The sequence below is a fragment of the Quercus robur genome, chromosome 5, assembly GCF_932294415.1.
Source record: "Quercus robur chromosome 5, dhQueRobu3.1, whole genome shotgun sequence".
In the NCBI taxonomy this organism is placed as follows: Eukaryota; Viridiplantae; Streptophyta; class Magnoliopsida; order Fagales; family Fagaceae; genus Quercus; species Quercus robur.
In genome coordinates, this window is record NC_065538.1 from 25,792,785 (window position 1) to 25,812,741 (window position 19,957).

Below are 19,957 nucleotides of genomic sequence, written 5' to 3' on the forward strand. Positions count from 1 at the left end.
AAATGTATTAGATAGGATGAAGCTAATGGTGAAATTGCGGTGAACAATTCCAAAAAAATTATTAATCTTTCTTTTATTATGAAATTCAATTAGAGGCTTCCACATATATATATATATATATATATATATGTGTGTGTGTGTGTGTGTTTGTGATTTAAAATTAAAAAAAAAAAAAAAAAAAAACTACTCAATCTCCTCATATGGTACCAAAACTGAGCATCCAATCCATTATATTTTCTTTTTCTCCATCTCTAGATTTTTTCACAATTTCAAACTTTGGATTTTTTTTAATATAAACCCAAATTTATAAATATTTGGAGGAACAAAGAAAAAAATGTTGAATTTTACATATTTTTAGAAACAATCAAGGTAGTGAGACATGTATATAACTTTACAAGTATTTGTTGTAAGAGTAATACTACAAATACAAACTATTTTACAAACTGCCAATGTGGGTTTAGCATTTTCCAAATAATTATTTGTAAATGCAAATGTGATGTTAGTGGTAAGTCCAGATTAAAACTAGTAAGAATTTGTCACATCAATAGTTTGTAAAAATATTGTTAAATAGTTTGTAGTAGTAGCATTACTCTTGTTGTACTCTGATTAATTTTAGATGAATTTATTTTCTCAATATACTTTAAGGAATCATATTAGATGTCTAAAATTTATGTATTTAGATTAATCTCTTCCTTTGATTATTACTAACTATTAATTGGTTATATTTGTTCGTTTATTTTAATGATATGAAACATATATTTGTAGTTATATTGATTTACATTTGTTTATTTATTTTGTTAATTTTTTTTTTTGAGAAAATTTTGTTAATTTTTTCAATTAATATATTTAGATAATTTTTACTTTTAATTTTACTACCCTTAGACAGAAATCCTGACTCAACCACTGAGAACAAATATTATTTTGTTATAAGCGACTTGTGAATATAATTAGATTAAAATATTGGGAAAAATATTTTTTCGTCCCTACATTTTGGGCTAGCTAGTTTCCACTTTGGTCCCCACATTTATTGAGCTCCATTTTGGTCCCTAAAATTTGAATTTGAATTTCAATTTAATCTCTGCCGCCATCTTACTAACGGAAAGTGCCTACATGGCACATGGAATACACAATCGGCACATGGAGTGCCTATGTGGCCATAATAATAATAATAATAATAATAATAATAATGTAACATCAACATATGATTTTAAAAAATTAATTTATCAATTTTAACAAAAGAAAAAAAAATGAAATTAAAAACCAAAAACAAATTAATTCATATATAGGTTCATCTTGAACAAAAACACATAAAAATACATACCCAAATAATCAAACACAAGAACACAAACCTAGAATTAAGAAGAAGAAAAAATTGGCATTTTTCATTTTTTTTTTTTCCCTTAGAAAACAAACACAGAATCAAATACACACAAACCGAAAAAATTAAGCCCATACAAAAAACCAATACAAATCTCTCTCTCTCTCTCTCTCTCTCTGTGTGTGGTGAATCTGTTGGAGTTATGGGTCAATGACAGTTAATTTGAGTTTAGATATTTGATGGGTAGGTTGAGTTTGTTGTGGTTGTTGTTGTGAGTGAATGGGTAGGTTGAGTTTGTTGTGGTTGTTGTTGTGAGTGAATTGGTTGGGTTTTTTGGGTTTTTTTTTTATTCAATTAGCTAGGTTGGTTGAATTTGTTATTGTTTGTTTGAAATAAACTGGGTTTTGTTTGAGATTTTAGGTTGAAAGTTCAGTAAGTGTATAAAACACCTTCAACGTTTAGACTCTCAATTTACAAATTACCAATTCAAGCTTAATATCAAACAATTATTGTGCGGAAAATGAACATAAGCTTAATATAGAATTGATAAACAAACTAAACCAAATAAAATCACATCCAAAGCAGAAATTAAATGGAAAAGATTAAGAAAAGAGAGATGCAAACACAAGAACAACACTCGATGTGTTATCAAAGAGGAAACCGAAGCCCTCGGCGTAAAACCTCTCTGCCGCCCTCCAAGCGGTAAACAATCCACTAAAGAATGTAGTTGGGATACATAAACAGCAGAAGACCCTCCAAGCCTAATCTACCCAATGTACCTAAGCCCTCCAAGCTCCCACTCCAACGAGGTCACGCCGAACCTATTTCTTCTTAACTTGTCGGATTCTGCTACTTGACCATAACATCTACCAATATGAAATTGGTCCATTCTTAATTGCTTCCCAAACACCAAATGACCTCCTCACAGATATTGGTATGGTGAGAAAAGGTTTTGGTAATGTACTTCTCAAGGATTTGACAATGGAGAGGAAGAGAGTAGAGGAATTTAAAGAATCTCTATGTGAAGATTGTAGATGAATCAATCTTGTTTTTCTCTAGGATTTCTCTCTTAATATCTTGGGTATAAAGGTATATATATAGTAAGGTGAGAAGGAATGTGAAAAGTCAGTTTTTCCCAAATAGGGTGTTTTGGTGACTTGACTTCGCGATTGGGTTGAGTCGCGAGCTAACGGCTTGGCCAGCTTGGGACTTTTGTCCTATAGTGCAACAGCTAGCGCACACGACTCTTCAACTTCTGGCATGCTTGGCACATGTGCAACCTTCTGGCGGCTTGCAAGCCGCGAGCCACCCGTGAGATCCAGTTGCGAGTCCCTGCTTCTTTGCACAATCTTGAGCATTTCTTCACTCTCTCACACACTACCCTTACATGATTCCCACCTAAATACAGGGTTACTAATTGCTAAAATACAAGCAAATTTGGCACGGAATAAAGCCAACAAGATGGTTGATAAAATTCAACCTTACATAGGTTTCTAGGTTTTTCGAGTGTTTGAGATTTTTGGATTTACTTTGAATTTATTGATTTCGGCTATGGGTCTCTATGGAAGAACAAGAAAACTTATGTGTTTTTGGCATAGGTCTTTGGGGAAGAAGGGTTTTCATCCATGGGTCTTTTTCCGTCATTGATCTTATCATCGTCCGATCATTCCATTCAATCATTTCCACATTGATTCTCTCTAATTTTCTTTGGGTTTCAATGGGAAATCCCATAGAGCTTTTGAAGTTGGTTTAAGGTTCTTCAAGTTTCAATGTGGGTAATCTTCATGTGCCAACTGTGCACTTTATGTGCCATGTAAGTACTTTCCATTAGTGAGATAACAGTAGAGACTAAATGGAAAAAGATTTTTAAAATTTAAGGACCAAAATAGGAGTTCAAAAAATGTGGGGACCAAAGTAAAACCTGGCTCAAAATGTAGGGAACAAAAAGATACTTTTGTCTAAAATATCTTTGAATGGTTTACTTCTACTCTACATGCTTACATTTGGATTAGGAAATTCAAATAATAAATTTCAGTATAACTTGTTTGATATGAAATTTATCATTGTATTGGTTTGAATTGCCAAGATTTTGTTTCAAAAAAAAATCATTGTATTATGAATTTTAAATAAAAGTTTTACACTTAATATTTCAAATCGTATATTATATAGAACTTTAATCCATCTATAAATTCTAAAGAGAGAAAATTGTATAATTTTCATAATACATAATTCAAGATATTTAAATATTTGTTTTGAAATATAGCCATCGCAATTAATTATTATTAAATTATACATCTAAAGTTTTTTTTTTTTTTTTTTGAGAAGAAATTTAAGGTCAAGTTATGGGTGCAAGTTTAAATCATTGATACCCATGATCTAAAAATAGGACTAAAAGATTTATAACTTAATAACTAGCATATTTTGGTGTTTTTCATAGAAATTATTAGAGTTCAAATTTCCCACTCCTTTGTCATAAATCTTAATGGTTGAATTCAATAAAATTAAAAATTAAAAAAAATCAGAGAAGTACATTTAGTATTAAAAAAAATAGATTCAACAACATTTTCCTTTTTTTAGAAGGAATAGATTCAACAACTTAACACATGCATAAGATTAGATTAGATCAAACATAAAAGAAAAAAATTTCAAAAAAAAAAATTAAAGAAGAAAGAAAATTAATTACAATTGCGCGCAAAGAGAAGCATCATAGTGGTTGTATGGTTATGATGTCATAGAAACATCATAGAAAGAAAATTAATTACAATGACATATGAGTAAATCTTGTGCCGCAGAAAGTGACACAACAAATGCCACAACTCACCCATGTGGCAAGTTGTGATTAGTGACACTCCTCTACCAACCACAACTCGCCACATGGGTGAGTTGTGGCATTTGTTGTGCCACTTTTTGTGGCACTAGAAGTACTCATGACATATTGCATGGTTATGATGTCATCAATGATATCACCATGAAATGCATCTTTTGATTTTTAAGAGAAAAATTCTAATACCACAAAATTTTTCACAACTTCTTGTCCTAACTGTGATATGATAGAATATAATTGATGAAAAAAATATAATGAGTTTATGTGTAAATGATAATTAATCACTCACAATCTTCTACGTCAAAATTATGACAAAAAAATTGTGGAATAAAGGCAAATCACGCAAAAAGAGAACTTAAAAGGTTAAAATGAGTTTTTAATCAAAACTCCACTTTATTAATGGGTTACAATGACACCCACCATTCTGTTATAAAAATTTAATCATGTTTTGTTGTAAGTTATAATTGGTTTAGAAAAGGATACTTCGCCCATCTTATAATAAGGAAAAACAATATCAATAAGCGCACAACGATATAATAATCAAGGGCGGATGGAGAGGGGCAGGTGCCCCTCCTGAACTTTAAAATTTTTCCACTAATAATCTTATAATGACTTAAAATACCTTATTCCCCCCCCCTCCCCCCAACAAAGGACAAAAGAAAAATTTCTCAATTCACCGTACCTTGTTTAAGTAGACTTCTACACCTATTATAATTCTAATATATAAAACCAATGAGTCCCACTTAGTAATGATTAAAAAAAAAAAAAAAAAAAAATCTCTACATGGTTTATTGAATAGTAGTCTAAACACAAAAGCTTGATGGACTAGACAAAAACATACTATAAGTCTACAACTATAATATAAACTGTAGGTCCCACTTGGAAATGATTAAAAATATAAAAAATAACAACCTTTCTACTCGCTACACCTACACAAAATAGGATTCAGTACTAGCATAGAACTATAAAAAAAAAAAAAAAAAAAGTGTATATATAAATTATATATACACTTTTTTTTCATAACCAGACCGAATTAGTGACCGGTTCCTAGTTGAACCAATCGGACTGGCCAGTCCGGTCAGGTTTTTAAAACCATGTATATAATGCAAACAAAGCATGTCTCCCATCAAAAATAAAAAATAAAAAAATAATCCGTGGAGGAATGATTGCTTAGTCACATATATTGAGAAAAGATATATTCAAGATTATTCAGTGTAAAGAAATCATGTAACGGTTTCAAAATATGAAAAATCATCGAGGGCAATTGAGTAAAATAAGCTAGGTGTGAAAAAATAAATTAGAGTTTACATTTTATGTTAGATTCTGTATGACAATTAGATTATCATATGGTTGTTTATTTATTTTGTTATTAATATCGATTAATTTTTTGTGGAACTCGGGTACTGTATATGTAAGGTTACACAATACTCGAGTACAAGACACACACAACTCGAGTTTAAGAGGCTTGAGTACTAGCTGGCATTTTTTAATCCCCAAAATCTAGCTTAGCTAGTGCCATGGTGGAATGCTCATTAGGAACTTGAGTTTCTTAAACTCGAGTACCATTTAAAACTCGAGTACTAGAAAAGTGGTAGATTGCTATTTAGTTCCAAAATAATGTTAGATTGGCACAAATTTTGCAAAAATGTGATTTTGACTATTTTCACCTCATAAAGGGTCATCATGAGTTTAAGGGCAAAATAGTCCTTTTCTGGGTGGAAATTAAGTTTTTAATAAAGTCATGAACGAATAATTTTCATTGGTTTAAATTTTTTTCAAAGTAAGCATGACTGCATGAATATATGGAATTTAATTTAATTTATTTGCTCGGTCTTGAGGACTTAAGAGTATTTTTTTTTTTTTTTTTTTTTACAAGATAGAATTCTATTCTAATCTAATCTAAGTGTATATGTGTGTAAAACTCCCTTCTGGAGACTTGAACTCCGACCTTTGCCCCCTACACCCCACAAGCATTTAAACTTGTGGAGTGACTACCGCACCAAAGGTGTGCAGTTTAAGAGTAATTAAAAATACTATTTTGGTCCCCATAACATAATTGTATAATTATTAGGCAAATTAAGTCATTTTGATTCCTCCATTTTGGAGTTACATTTAATATGGCCCCTACATTTTGATAATAATCAATTTAGTGTGCGTTTGGCAAAAATTAAAAAGCCAGCTTATTTTACTATTCAATTTATTTTTGTTACTATTCATGAACCTCACTGCACTTTTTGGTACTACTTATGGGTCTCACTATATTATTTTAACTAACTTTTACTTTTATTTATAATATTTTTAGCAAAAAGTTTTCAGTTTCAGCAAAATAAGCAGATTCCAAACAGACCTTTAATTTCTGTTATTTTTAACTTGCGATCAATTGGTCATTGCTATTAACTCATTAATGAAAAATGCCTACGTGATAAACAATTGCATTATTGATGCACACGTGGCTAATGTAACAATATAAATAAATTGATTACACATTTAAAAAAGCCACATAAGCAAGTCGCACTTAAATGGCCCAATCAAAGTTTCCCACCTCAAATAAAATTCCAACAAACACTATTAGAATCCAACAAAACACTTAAGAGAGTGAAACCAGGAAAGCAACATAAAGAAACTCACAGTGACCCAGGTTGTGTCACAAAATTCTAAAACAAAAGTACACTCAAAATTCAGAACTCATTAAAAAATCAAAACCATCAACACCATAAGAAGTACAACAAAAGCAATCACAGGATAATTCAAACCAATTTTTCTTTCTGTGGCTTTATAATCCAAGATTTGTTAAGTTGTAAATCGAGATGGTGGTGTTGGAGAAGGAATAAGTTGTAAATTTTTTTTTTTTTTTTTTTTTTTTTTTTTTTCAGAACTGCAAACTGGTTATGTATAAGGAGAAATATAAAGAAACATAACAAAATCTCCACTCCTAAGAAAACTTGTGGTACCGTATGTGCTCCGGTGTTCAGGATCTCTTGACACAGTTCGCTTGTCTTGTCGGAGACCTGGAGCATTTTGGTGACTATATTTGAGAATTTAGAGGGAGATTTTTTGGGTTTTTGTTAGTGCTTTGGTGAGTTCGAATTTTTTCTATTGAGGTGGCAAGATTTGATTGGGCTAGTTGAGTGTATGACTTGTTTATGTGGCTTTTTTAATGTGTAATTGATTGATTTATATTTTTATGTTAACCATACAAACCAGTTGTCTAGTAAGCATTTTTCACTAGTGAGTTAAATGGTAGAAAGCAAATTAATTGTTAGTTAAAATTAATTGAGATCAAATTAACTTTTACCGAAATGTAAGAAATAAATTAATTGTGATCCAAAAATATAGGTACACACTACAAATGGCATTTTTTTCCTAATTTTTAATTATCAAAATTAATTGATTTTTATGAATAAATGATTGATTTGATAATTTGGAAAATCCATCTCGTTTAGGGTCAAAAGAGTGCCAATCATAATAATAAAAGCACCATTGATTTTCTTAAAAAAAAAAAAAAAAAAAAAAAAACCATTGATTTATCCCTCAAAAATACCCAAAGAAAAGGCAATAAAACCTTAAAATTTTCAAAAATTGGAAAATATGCTAAATTTTAATCAACCAAATAGTGTTTGATTCTGGAAAATAAATATCCATCAGTAGTCTGTGTTAGGTTTCCTAAGATTTTGTTCCTATTTCATTTTTCTTGTGGATTCTTTCAATCTAGGGTTAGTAATGAATTTATATGGACAAACATGACCAATCACACACACCCTAAAAATCCCATTGATTGGTAGTAACTCCAAAGACGCTTGGAGCATGTACGAGGAACATTCACGGACACATCTTGCTTGTCACCATCACGAGTAGTCAAACTTCCCTCCATTGACGCCCTCCCTTGACTATATATGAAATTACACTCTCCGTCAAATGTCAATCCCCATCTAGGGTTAGTAATGAAATTATATGGACATACATGACCAATCACGCACACCCTAAAAATCCCATTGATTGGCAGTAACTCCAAAGACGCTTGGAGCATGTACGAGGAACATTCACGAACACATCTTGCTTGTCACCATCACGAGTAGTCAAACTTCCCTCCATTGATGCCCTCCCTTGACTATATATGAAATTACACTCTCCGTGAAATGTCAATCCCCAACCCATGTAGGTTTTTATAAATACAACAATTAATTCTATACCTCTCAAACCGTTATTTTATTAACTTAGAATCCGTTTGAATACTGCATATTTTGCTGAAAACTTAAAATTGAAAATTGAAAATACTGTTACAAAATAATTTTTAAATGCGTGAATAGTGTGCACGGGACCCACTAGCAAGTCTGTGTCCCACGTGAAATGCGCTTCTGGTATTAAAGGAAAACACAGACGCCTGATAAGCTCTATCCAAACGCTCATTAAATATTCCATTTCTTAAAAAAATTAAAAAATTAAAAAAAAAAAAAATCTTGCAAATTATGAACAAAAGATAATTCTCCTCCTTGAGGTTTGTGGATAAATGAAACTCAAAAGTACAATTGTAGAAGACATTAGGAAAAACACTTGTAATTTGTAAGCATAGTAAAGTGCAAATTCTATCCAAGTAACCAAGAGTCAATCCTATCGCTTTTGGAAATTCATTGTCCTGATAGCCAAGGCAAAGATAAATGCAAAGAACACTGCAAATCCCACAACCACAGCTGCAACCACTCCCAGAAAGTCATGTCTAAAACCAAGGTAGCTTTCCACAAAATCTTCCACTGTTAAACCTGTGTCGAGCGTGTTCTTCAAATCTCCAAACTGTGATGCAACAAGTCCATATAAAGTCCAAGCTGTTGGACATATCCAGTAGTACCATCTCCACCACACAGGAATCCTCTGAAGTTGTCAAGGTAGAGACAGAAAGAAAAAATGTTATTAAGTCATCAACACATGTCTAGTACAAAAGAAACCTAGTGTCAGGAAAATTATTAGAAGTCAGCAGCCCTTACAGTTCTTGGGATCACAAATCCAGAAAACAGGTTCCATATCCCATAAAACGCAGCGGAAACAATGGAAGCAATTTGGTGTGTTGGTGTCAAAGCCACACACATCATGCCATAATAGGTGTAGTACAAGAGAGTGAAGTACATAAAAAATAGATACCAAAAGAATTTGGTGACAGTCCATTGAAATCCAATCATTGAATAAACAATAACACCATACACCACTGCTTGTACAAAGATATATGGCAGCTCAATCACAACCTGTGAAAAAGAGAGAGTGAGACATATAGAAACTGCATAAACTTACAGAGAATTAATCTATATGAAGTTTATAAAATGAGTTTATGACCCTTTTACCTGAGCAAATGCATACGGCAAGGCTGAATACATTCCAGCAGCCCTTTCTCTATAGAACACTACTCGTTCGACGGCCACTACTGGCTGCACAGTGGAAGCATTTTGGACCCCAAGGAAAAGCACAGCAACATACATGGAACCCATTGCATTAAATAGATCTCGCTGCTTTGAGCTGAAATTTGCAAAACAGAGTTGAATCATAATGCAGAAAATTAAGCAATAAGAATTTGAGCTTATATATATTTCTAAGTTCTCAAACCTACATTTTGGAGCCAAGGTCCCAGAACATTGTCCCAAACAACAATGCCACGAAAGCCGTAAAGAAAATTTTTACAGCAGTGTAATGCGTGTTACGATAATATGACCAATGTTGTTTCCATAAGCAAGCAAAGCATTGGATGAACAACGAACGAGAGTATTTAGTAGGGAAATAGAGATCCTTTGAATTAGGACCAGGTGTGCTCAGTTCTTTGATTAGTGCCTTGTTTCTCCTGAATCACATGCCACACAGTTGTATAAGCTTTTAGCAACAAGTTGAAGCCACATAACGCTCACAAGGTTTCTTAGCATTTTCTGAAAATTGGTAGCTAATCCTGTGGTGCATAACATACATACCTATAGAGTTCTGAATTTATGAATATTTGAGCAAAATCAACCCCCAAATCTGCTTCGCGTGCTGAACTGGTTATTTCCAACATCCAAGTCGCTGGGTTATAACCGTCTTTGATTTTACTGACTCCTTGGATTCCCTAGACAAAAGGAAAAAGGCATATCTATCAATATTCTGCTACTCAGATTAAGATTTGAAGTTGAAAGTCAGATATATATATATATATATATACACACACACTTTTGGGGTCCATTGCGTTCTACCTCAAAATATTTGATTAAGTGATGAGAATGGTGACCAAGCGACCCTACGTATATTTCTTGTCCCCCACGCTTCATAAGGAATAGCTGCAACCCCATAATTTATTTATCATATTCAAAGTATTAGAAGAGAAGGAACAAATAATAAGCCCCAAGTTTGCGATCCATTAGATTTTCAGATTTCTCACCTCATCAAATGCTTCAAATATGTCAATGCTCGGCTGATGGATAGTGCAGACAACTGTTCTTCCAGTGTCCACTGTGTTCCTAACAGTTCTCATAACAATTGCTGCAGCTCTTGCATCTAGCCCAGATGTTGGCTCATCCATGAATATTATAGAGGGGTTAGCCACTAGCTCAACTGCAATGGTTAGCCTCTTGCGCTGCTCAGTGGAGAGACCACTCACACCGGGCAACCCAACTATTGCCTGCCTCAATGGCTTGAGCTCCACAAGCTCCATAACTTCCTCAATGAACATCTGCATCCAAGAATAAAAATCAAGATTATGGAATGCTCTTGCTGCTTGTGGCTGTCTAAATATTAATTTCTTTAGCCAATTGTTCATTAGTAACTTGAGTTTTAAAGATTTTATTAGTTTAAGCAAAACAATACTGGCTAAATGATGAACAAATTTATGTAAAGTAAATATAAGATTAATTATCATCAAGGTTGGAAGCTGAGCAGGGAGAAGACAAACTACAATTATCTGAGCTTGATCGAAATTACAGCAGCTGGATCACTGCTCTACGTTGGGGACTTACAAACCAATTCTGAATGGTCTTGGCTTGTATATAAATATGGGATGCATTAAAAGAAATATTATCAATATAAAACTCAAAACAGATTTGGTATATAATATCAACCTGTCTGGTTTCAAAACGAACTTCTGAGGACAAACGAAGCCACGCTGAGTAGACCAAGGATTCATAGACAGTAACATGAGGGGAGTGGATGTCATTTTGCTCACAGTATCCACAAATCCGGGCAAATGTTTCTTGCTTCTTTGGGTACCCAGAAATTGTAATGTTCCCTTCTATATATCCCCCAGTTTTTCTACCAGCCAGCACATCCATTAGAGTAGTTTTACCAGCCCCACTGACTCCCATCAAAGCTGTGAGAATACCAGGCCTAAAAGCACCACTCACACCTTCCAGAAGCACTAATTTATCCCCAACGACACCTTGATTCTTCATTTCCTGCAAGTTTAGTACATTAAACTAGGCCTGATATGTTTGGAATACAAGTTTTGTTCACTTTTTAACATATAAAACAGTATATTGTATTTGGATGTTAAAACAATAAACAATAAACAATTTCAAACACTCATTTAAGTACCTGTGGCATGTCAACAGAGTATATAATGTCATCAAAGGTGATTGAATGTGGTTGAAATGGAAGAATCATTCCTTTTTGCCTGCTTTTGTTGGCCTCAACAGCAGCGTCTATCACCAATGATGATGAATTTGACAAGGTACTTCCAGTTCTAATCTCATCCCCATACTCTGCATGTCAATAGAAATGTAATTGGCACCTAAAGCATAACAAAGAGATAAAACACACAAAACACTAATAATAGGATATTGTATCACCTATCTCAGTGTCATGAGTTGAGTTATTTCTTCTTTGTCGTAACTGAGTGCCCTCTTCTGTTCTGTCATTGTGTACAGTGCTTTCAGAATCTTCTGTTTTAATGGCCTGCGGCTTCCCAAATGCTGCACAGTTATTTGTACAATACTAACACATAAGTTTCTTCTACTTGTACAAGTATTAAATTGAGAAGATTAAACAAAAATTAAGAACTAAATTGAAAAGTTTTGTGATACCCACGGTTAAGGTAAGTAACAGCCAGTGTGAAACAGATGTTGAAAAGTAATACAAATCCAACCATTGCCCCTACGCCTATCCAATACCAATATGCATGTGGAAAGAACCCACGGGACTTCAAAACTGCTACTCCCAGTGTTTCCGTTGAGTTTGCGAGAACCTTAAATATGAAAGTAACTTGAGACATCAGAGGATACACCAAAATTAAAAGACAGAAAATGGCTCTTTTTTAGAATTTACTTTGCTCCAACTTTTCCCAAGAAACTCATTAACCACTATTGCATTTTGAGCATACATCAAGGGAGATATCCAATAGCCCCATATCCACCACTTTTTTATATCCGCTGCAGCATTAAGGAAAACAAAAAATAAATAAATAAATAAATAAATAAATAAATAATAAAAATAAGCAAGAAGCATCATGGTAGGTGCATCTAAATTTGAGAGGAAAAAAAAAATTTCTGTAAATTGTATATTGTATATTCAATTTCTTAATTTGTTATATTATACCTCTTGACAGGACAAATCCTCCCAGTGCAAAAAGTGTGATCAGTGCACATAAACAAATGGTGTTAACAATAACCACGCTCCTGCCCATTGCTGCAATAAATCGGAATAATGCAGAAGCCATCTGATTAACCAATGCAAGCAGAAGGTATTCCCTAAACAATCTGCAGTATATACATCCATATATCATTTGGAACAGAATATGTCCCAAAAACATCTTTGCAAATTGGCAATAAATTGATTATAATTATTACTTTCCCACCTTCCGACATTTGGGTCAAATCCAATGATAAAGTAGGTAATGAATACCCATACAGCAGCTTCTATACAAGAAATGGGAATCTTGAGGATCCATGCTGGAAGTGCATACGCCCATGGAGGATAAAAGAGGAGGTCCCTTTGCTTGTAGAAAACTGGAAGCCTTGCAATGGTCATGGAAAGCTCTGCCAATCCATTAAACAGAGCTATAATCACGCTAAAGAACAAAGCGCCGGCATAAATTCCTCCATCCTTTACTGAATCGCGGTGCATATTGGTTCGTAGAAAAAGCGTTGATGCAATCAGTGCCAATATAGTAAGCTAATTGCACATAGAAAAGGATATGTTAAAATCATGCAATACCAAGAAGGGTAATACAAAGATTCAAATGAACTAAAAATCCACCTGGGTAAACTTGAAAATGTAGACAAATGAATTCCTCTTCATAAGCAACAATTCTCTGGAGAAGCAAGCTTTCAAGAGTTCCTCATTTCTAAAACCATACTTTTGAGTTGTTAAAGCAGCTGGGTGGCTCTTGCTCTTGTCAAAAGGAATTGCAATCTCATCTTGAATCCCCCTTCGAACATGGAATGATTGGAATGCCTCGACAAACTCATTGACTGTGACAATACTGTAAGGTTCATTTTCACGTGCCCAATACTGCTTTTGATCTTTATGTGATGTTACCTACAATATTTATTATACAGAAATGATTTAAATGGGAAATAGAGGTAATGCTAATGTTTAGGAGATCAATTATTTATGTTGGAATCGATTAGACAGGCAAACCTATATGTATACTTACTTCTTGAAGGAAGTCAGCCACACCTTTCCTCTCAGGACACTTAAAGCCCATGGATTCAAAAAACTCAAGAACGTGTTCACGGGGACCCTGGTACACAATTTGGCCATCGGAGAGGAGAATTATATCATCAAAAAGAACATAAGTCTCTGGTGCTGGCTGAAGGAGTGAGATGACTGCAGTTCCATGGAGAATGTGAATCTTTTGCTTGATTGAATTCACTATTTGAAAAGTTGTCGAGCTGTCCAACCCAGTAGATATCCCATCCATAAACAGGGCTTTGGCTGGCCCAACCAGCATCTCACCTTTGAATTAATTATTGGAGACATAGTTAATTCGCAAGTAACAAAAGTTTTATGTAAACTAGTCTCGTACATGTGCATTGAGCATAATAATTTTTGTAAGGTGGTCTCATTAAATATTTTATTAATACTATAATTTTAGTTATTAACTATTGGTTTTTTATTAGTTTTTAAGTTAATAAAAACCTTAAATACCTTTTTTTTTTAACCTTTACACACACATATATATAATGAATTTTTACACATACCTTTAAGAAAACTCTATATATTTTACTTTTTTAGATGCGTAAAATTATCGATTACTACTTCATAATGATAATGGCTAATTAATTTTATATATATATATATATATATATATATTTTTAGTGATCTCATTTGTAACGCTTCTTACTATTATTATATATTTAATAACTAATGATTTGCATAACAAAGATGATAAATGAGAGGTAGTATTGTTCATTAGATTTTTGAAAGTAATGATGTATGAAAATTATATATATATATATATATATATTATAAATAAGGTTAAATGAAATGTCAAAAAAACGGACTTTTAAATTTTCTAATTTTATTTCTTATGTAATTTCTACTACTACTACTACTACTCTCTCTCTCTCTCTCTCTCTCTCTCTCTCTCTCTCTCTCTCTCTCTCTCTCTCTCTCTCTCTCTCTCTCTCTCTCTCCATTGGCAACCTATTGTTTTCCAAAATTTGATTATGATTCTATGACATTAAATATGCATTATTAGTTTTTTTTTTTTTTAATTTAGTGTTTCTAACTTGATTTGTTTTGTATTTCATTCTTCCTTTGATGCATTGGTTGTGAGAATGAGTGTTTCCCTAGCATTACTCCACTTAATGTGGACAATTTTATTTATTTAATTTAGGCAAAATATTATATTTTAAATTTTTTAAAATGAAAAAGGAGTGGAAATATAAATAATTTAATGATATATATGGGGGATGTGAATGAATTTAAATGTTAAATAAAATGATATGAGAAAAAAATAAAAATAAAATATATAACAATAAACACTAACTTATCCAAATAATTCTATGTAATATAATAATAGTACATTCTTATATACTATTTTTAATTATTTATAATGCAATATGATAACATTTAATAATCAAAGTCATAAAAAAAAAATTTTAAAAATTCAACCAAAACAGAGTTTTAAAGAATACAAAACTTTGTCAAGCTAAAATAGAGATGCAAGAAAAATAAAATTGAAAATCCACCAAAAAATTGTGGGAGAAAGAGTGGGTAATAACCATTTTTTGTGAGAGAAAATTATGTAAAGAATGGAAGAGTTAATAACAAATTTATATTAAGAGGATGATAATAAAATAAAATAAAATAAAAAAAACAAACAAACAAAATAAAGAAAGATAAAAGGAAAAAGGAAGAGTGATATCAAGGTAGAATGTTTGGGGAGATGAAAAGGTAAAGAGAAGGAGAAAGATTGGAGAAAGTGTAAATGTTAAAAAAAAAATTAGTACAATTTGATGAGCACAATTTTCTTTTATTTGAATTTAAGTAAAATATTACATGTTTTATTTTTTAAAACAAAAAGAGAGAGAAAATATAAATAATTTAATGATAAGGAGGACGTGGTTGAATTTCAATATTGAGTAAAATAGAAGAGAAGAAAAAAAAAATCAAAAGATATAACAATAAACACTAAATTGTCCAAATTATACTATATAATGGAATACTATTTTATTTTTATCTACTATCTTTAATTTTTTATAATGTAATTGAATAAAATTTAACAATGAAAGAGCAAAATAATAATAATAATAATAATAACTTAAAACACAACTAAATCATATCAACCTAAATTAGAGTTCTTAAAAACACAAAAATTTATCAACCTAAAGTGGAGATGCAATAAAAAATAAAAATCCACCAAAACATTGAGAGAGAGAGAGAGAGAGAGAGAGAGTGAGAACCTTTTTGTGAGAGAAAACTATGCAAAGAATGGAAAATAGTAACAAATTTATAGTAAGAGGGAAGGGATAAGAAGAGACAAATAAAAGAAGATGAAGGGAAAAATGAATAGTAATATTAAAGTAAAGGATAGTGAGAAGATGAAAAGGTAAGGGAAGAAGAAAGGTTGAAGAAAATGTAAATATTTAAAAAATAAGTGAATGTAGAAAAATTATAGGAAAATTGGAAATAAAAAAGAAATATATATAGATGTTAAAACCAACAAAGATGAATATGTAAAGTCAATAATCTATTTATATATATATATATATATTGTAAAAAAAATAGAAATAAATAATAAATAATAATTATGCGGCGAATGACGTGGCAATGAAATGGTGCAACAGGAGTTCAGCAGTAATAAATGACACGTTTCAGCTTTTAGTAATATATAGATTTGTGTTTCCAATTGAGTTTACCTATTGCAACACGCTTCTTTTGTCCTCCGGAGATGCCCCTTACCATTTGATCCCCGACTATGGTATCTGCGCACACTTCCAATCCCAAAACCTGTAATGAGGTGGACTCAAATAAATAATAAATTATGGAAACCTATTGTGGAAAATTTTCAATCCATGCTGATGTTACCTTTAGAACATAATCTGTCATGATGCTTGTCTCCTGGCCTTCAGTTGATACTCCCTTAAAATAGCAGAAGCCAGATAAAAACACATAAGTTGTCAATCACCATGAGTGCAAGTTCTCTTGAATCTTGATTTGAGCATAATCCTTGATGAAAAAATGAGCTAAACTGCCTGTCATTTTCTGAGGTTGAGAATAAGTCAATGACAGCAGCTTCTTTCTTACCTTCATGAAGATATCGATATCTGGATCAGGCATAATATTGGCTGCTTTCTCTCTTCTAGACAACTCTACTAGCATCTCTGCAAATTTTTGAAATAGTATGCAGGAGACTCATGTTTTACAGTATACACACAAATCAATCAGACCACATTCTGAAAATTAAACTGCCTGAAAGAAAATATGAAGTGGAAACCCTATAAACTGACTAACCCTGACGCCATCCAACTCCCTGGCATCTTGCAGAGAAGGCCAATGTTTCCCTCACAGTCATTTCTGCAATATGGAGATCACGCTGACTGATGTAGGCAGCAGTTCTCTGGGGTATAAACTCACGCAGGTCATGGCCATTATATGTCACCCTTCCTGAGAACTAGAGGAGAAATTCCAGTTTCATATTGGAGATTAGACTAATCAGCTGAAAATATAAAGCAACATATTGAGAACCAATGAAAGGATTAAAGCCTTGATCAAAACTTTATTCACCTTTAAAGTCGGATCAAGCTTTCCGGCCAAAGCTAATAAGAGCGTGGTCTTCCCGGAACTTGGAGGGCCTAATAGCAATGCCATTCTGGAAAATGCATATGAACAAAGTAAGAAATCAGTGCCCCAATATTCTAAATTGAATAAAAATTTCCAACATTCATAACTCAGTTCAAGAATATGAACTGAGCTTGCCTTCTTACCTGCCAGGCTTAATGATTCCACTAACATCTTGAAGAATGGACAAACGCTTCTTTTTACTTGGAAGAATATGGACATAGCTCAAGACATCCTTTTAAAATCAAAGGGCAAAGTAAACGGTAAGAATCAAAATAATAAGAAGAAGAACTCTAGACAAACATATATGATAGATTAAATACATCAAATTTATATAATTGTGACAAATGTTGTGTGTTACAAATTGTTACCTCCAATATGTTAAAAATGAAGCTAAAAAGTGTAGGCAAAGCTCTGCTCCCAACATTGGTTTCTGCTTCTACACTTAGATGCTCAAATCGAACTTCAATTGTGGGAACATCAATTCCAACTCTAACAAATATCAAATATCAAGAAACAAGAACACTTACAACTGAAAATTCACCAAAGATATAGACCAAACCGAAATAATAATAATAATAATAATAAGTTAAAATGTAAGTTTTGTGTGCTGGGTACAACTTTTTTTTTTTATATAACTTTTTTATGAAAAAAAAAAAAAAAAAAAAAAAAAAAAAAAAAAAAAAAAGATAAAAGTATTAAAACTAGTAAGAAAACATACCTATCTATGCGGTTCCTGAGCTGCAACAAGAACTTCTCATTGTCCTCCTCGGGGATCTTCAGCAACCTATCAATCAAAATCTTCCTTTCATGAAGTCCAAGATTATGTATATCGATTTCACTGGTCTCGCCTTCCTGTGTAGTTAGTAAACCTTTCTTCAACCGGTTGAAAGTAGGAAGCTTTTCGAGGGCAGCCCATTTAAGATCTTCTTCATCTTCTTCCTCTAGTGAAGATTTCGAGTAAGCTTCCAGGCCACCACTCCTCCATATGGAAGAACTGTTTCTTCGAAAACTATTTCCCGCATTATAAAGGTCAACAGTCTCCATGTTTTTGCAACAGCAGCTAAAAAGTTAAAAAACCCACCAAGGATTTTTCAAACTCTATATATAGCTTACTCCAATGGTTATCACTTCTTCAATAATTGATGAAACCCATCAAAACCCAGAAATTTTTCTTCAAATTTTACGTGAATAAGACCAATATTTCAATCTTTATCCCTAAAAAATCCGACGAAACAGGAAAAGCCCACCATGCATGTTTAAAAAAACAACCATATTCTGAATGAGAAAGTAATACTAAGGAATATTTGGTGGTGGAGTTTGAAAAATATTATTTAAGTGTTTTTGCTAAACGTGTGGATATGTATAAAAATGTATGTAAATGTGTTTAAAATACTCAAAATATATGCTACTTTGAGCAGAAATACTTAAAATTCACTATTAATTGTGCAGAGATTTGACAATTCTAGTTTTGCTCAAAATGTTCACAAGGATAGGTTTTTTTTTTTTTTTTTTTGGTATAACGGTATTGGAGTCAGTTTTAAAAAAAAAAGTTAACGGTTTTTTTTTTTGGGATAATCAAAGTATATCGAGTATTGGACTTTGATTGTTCTTTCTTAATTCTTCTTCGATCTCTTATATATGTCAAAGGACTACGGGGATCGTGACCAGTGGTACTGTTGTTAATTATTGTTGATCATATAGTAAGCAAATACGTCACCATTTTTATGATAATTTTTTTTTTTGGGAATAAAAAACTAGGTTTGAGCAATACCTTAATCATGATATCAAGTTGGACTAGTGGCAGTGGCAGTGGAGCAATACTTTCTCAAAAAAAAAAAAAAAAGTTGGACTAGTGGCAGTGGAGCCTCTTTTTTTTTTTTTTTTTTTTTTTTTTTTTTTTAAGGAGTGGAAACTTCTTGTCTTTTTCTTTTTCTTTTTTTTATTGGAGTGGAGCTCCTTGTTGGGATGCCCTTATATGCTATAGCTTTGTTCCTCTCTCTATTTTAATCTTTGGTCGCTTTCATTTCAAGATGAAAATCTTTGGTTTGTAGCTGTGCTATTTTTTTTCAAGTAAAAATAATTATTATAACACACACGAAGATAGTTACATTAGTGTTTTAAATCAGGTTTATAATACATTATATAATCAGAGTACAATTACAAAAAGATCTAACATTTATAATTGTAGACTGGGGTTATAAACAATGAACACTAGACACACATAACCAATGTGGGATAAACATCTCTATTTTTTTGAATAAATAATAATACTTATTAGAACACATGTGTTATTTTTTAGTATAATATTTTCATACAACTTTTTTTCCCCAATGCTTTTGCAGTGTCAAGTCTAACATCATGATAGTTCCTCCAAAATAAAATAAAATAAACAAAGAAAGAGAGAGTCTAACATCATGATATTAAAGCTGACATTAATACCATGTGGGGCATGGTGGTTGAGGAGCAATTACATCAAATATAGTGTAAACATATCATTAATTTTATTTTATTTCTATAACTTTAAGTGGTGTTAGTGTGTTGCACTTTATCTGAAATACATATATTAATAGAGGATTTTTCTTATG

General features: G+C 32.2%; 1 protein-coding gene and 1 long non-coding RNA gene across 2 annotated transcripts in view; one reads left to right on the forward strand and one right to left on the reverse strand.

Annotated features, from left to right (window-relative positions):
• The window catches only part of LOC126725620 (uncharacterized), a 99,801-nt gene extending 91,003 nt beyond the window's left edge, over nucleotides 1-8,798 (forward strand). Inside the window, exon 2 of the long non-coding RNA XR_007655519.1 lies at nucleotides 8,638-8,798. This is a non-coding gene — a long non-coding RNA (uncharacterized LOC126725620). The remainder of the gene's footprint in view (nucleotides 1-8,637) is intronic.
• On the reverse strand, nucleotides 8,616-18,903 carry LOC126725611 (pleiotropic drug resistance protein 1-like). The gene is made up of 24 exons (XM_050430411.1): nucleotides 18,091-18,903; nucleotides 17,741-17,861; nucleotides 17,516-17,604; nucleotides 17,316-17,400; nucleotides 17,043-17,202; nucleotides 16,836-16,912; nucleotides 16,617-16,670; nucleotides 16,448-16,538; nucleotides 13,738-14,039; nucleotides 13,338-13,619; nucleotides 12,937-13,253; nucleotides 12,678-12,838; nucleotides 12,408-12,511; nucleotides 12,171-12,327; nucleotides 11,933-12,055; nucleotides 11,679-11,845; nucleotides 11,207-11,539; nucleotides 10,531-10,821; nucleotides 10,346-10,429; nucleotides 10,088-10,221; nucleotides 9,736-9,963; nucleotides 9,473-9,644; nucleotides 9,122-9,376; nucleotides 8,616-9,008 (listed from the first exon to the last, which is right to left on the reverse strand). The coding sequence occupies exons 1-24, from the start codon at nucleotides 18,414-18,416 to the stop codon at nucleotides 8,751-8,753; spliced, it is 4,371 nt and encodes a 1,456-aa protein (XP_050286368.1). The 5' UTR covers nucleotides 18,417-18,903; the 3' UTR covers nucleotides 8,616-8,750.
• Between the last annotated feature and the right edge of the window lie 1,054 nt (nucleotides 18,904-19,957).

What these genes read in the sequence shown, in the direction of transcription:
- LOC126725611 (XM_050430411.1), bottom strand. Translation starts at nt 18,416, where the DNA reads ATGGAGACTGTTGACCTTTATAATGCGGGAAATAGTTTTCGAAGAAAC. An exon ending in ATAAATTCAGAACTCTATAG is followed by an intron (nt 9,964 to 10,087) that starts GTATGTATGTTA and finishes CATGTGATTCAG; the next exon opens with GAGAAACAAGGCACTAATCA. An exon ending in GATTTGTGATCCCAAGAACT is followed by an intron (nt 9,009 to 9,121) that starts GTAAGGGCTGCT and finishes TGACAACTTCAG; the next exon opens with AGGATTCCTGTGTGGTGGAG.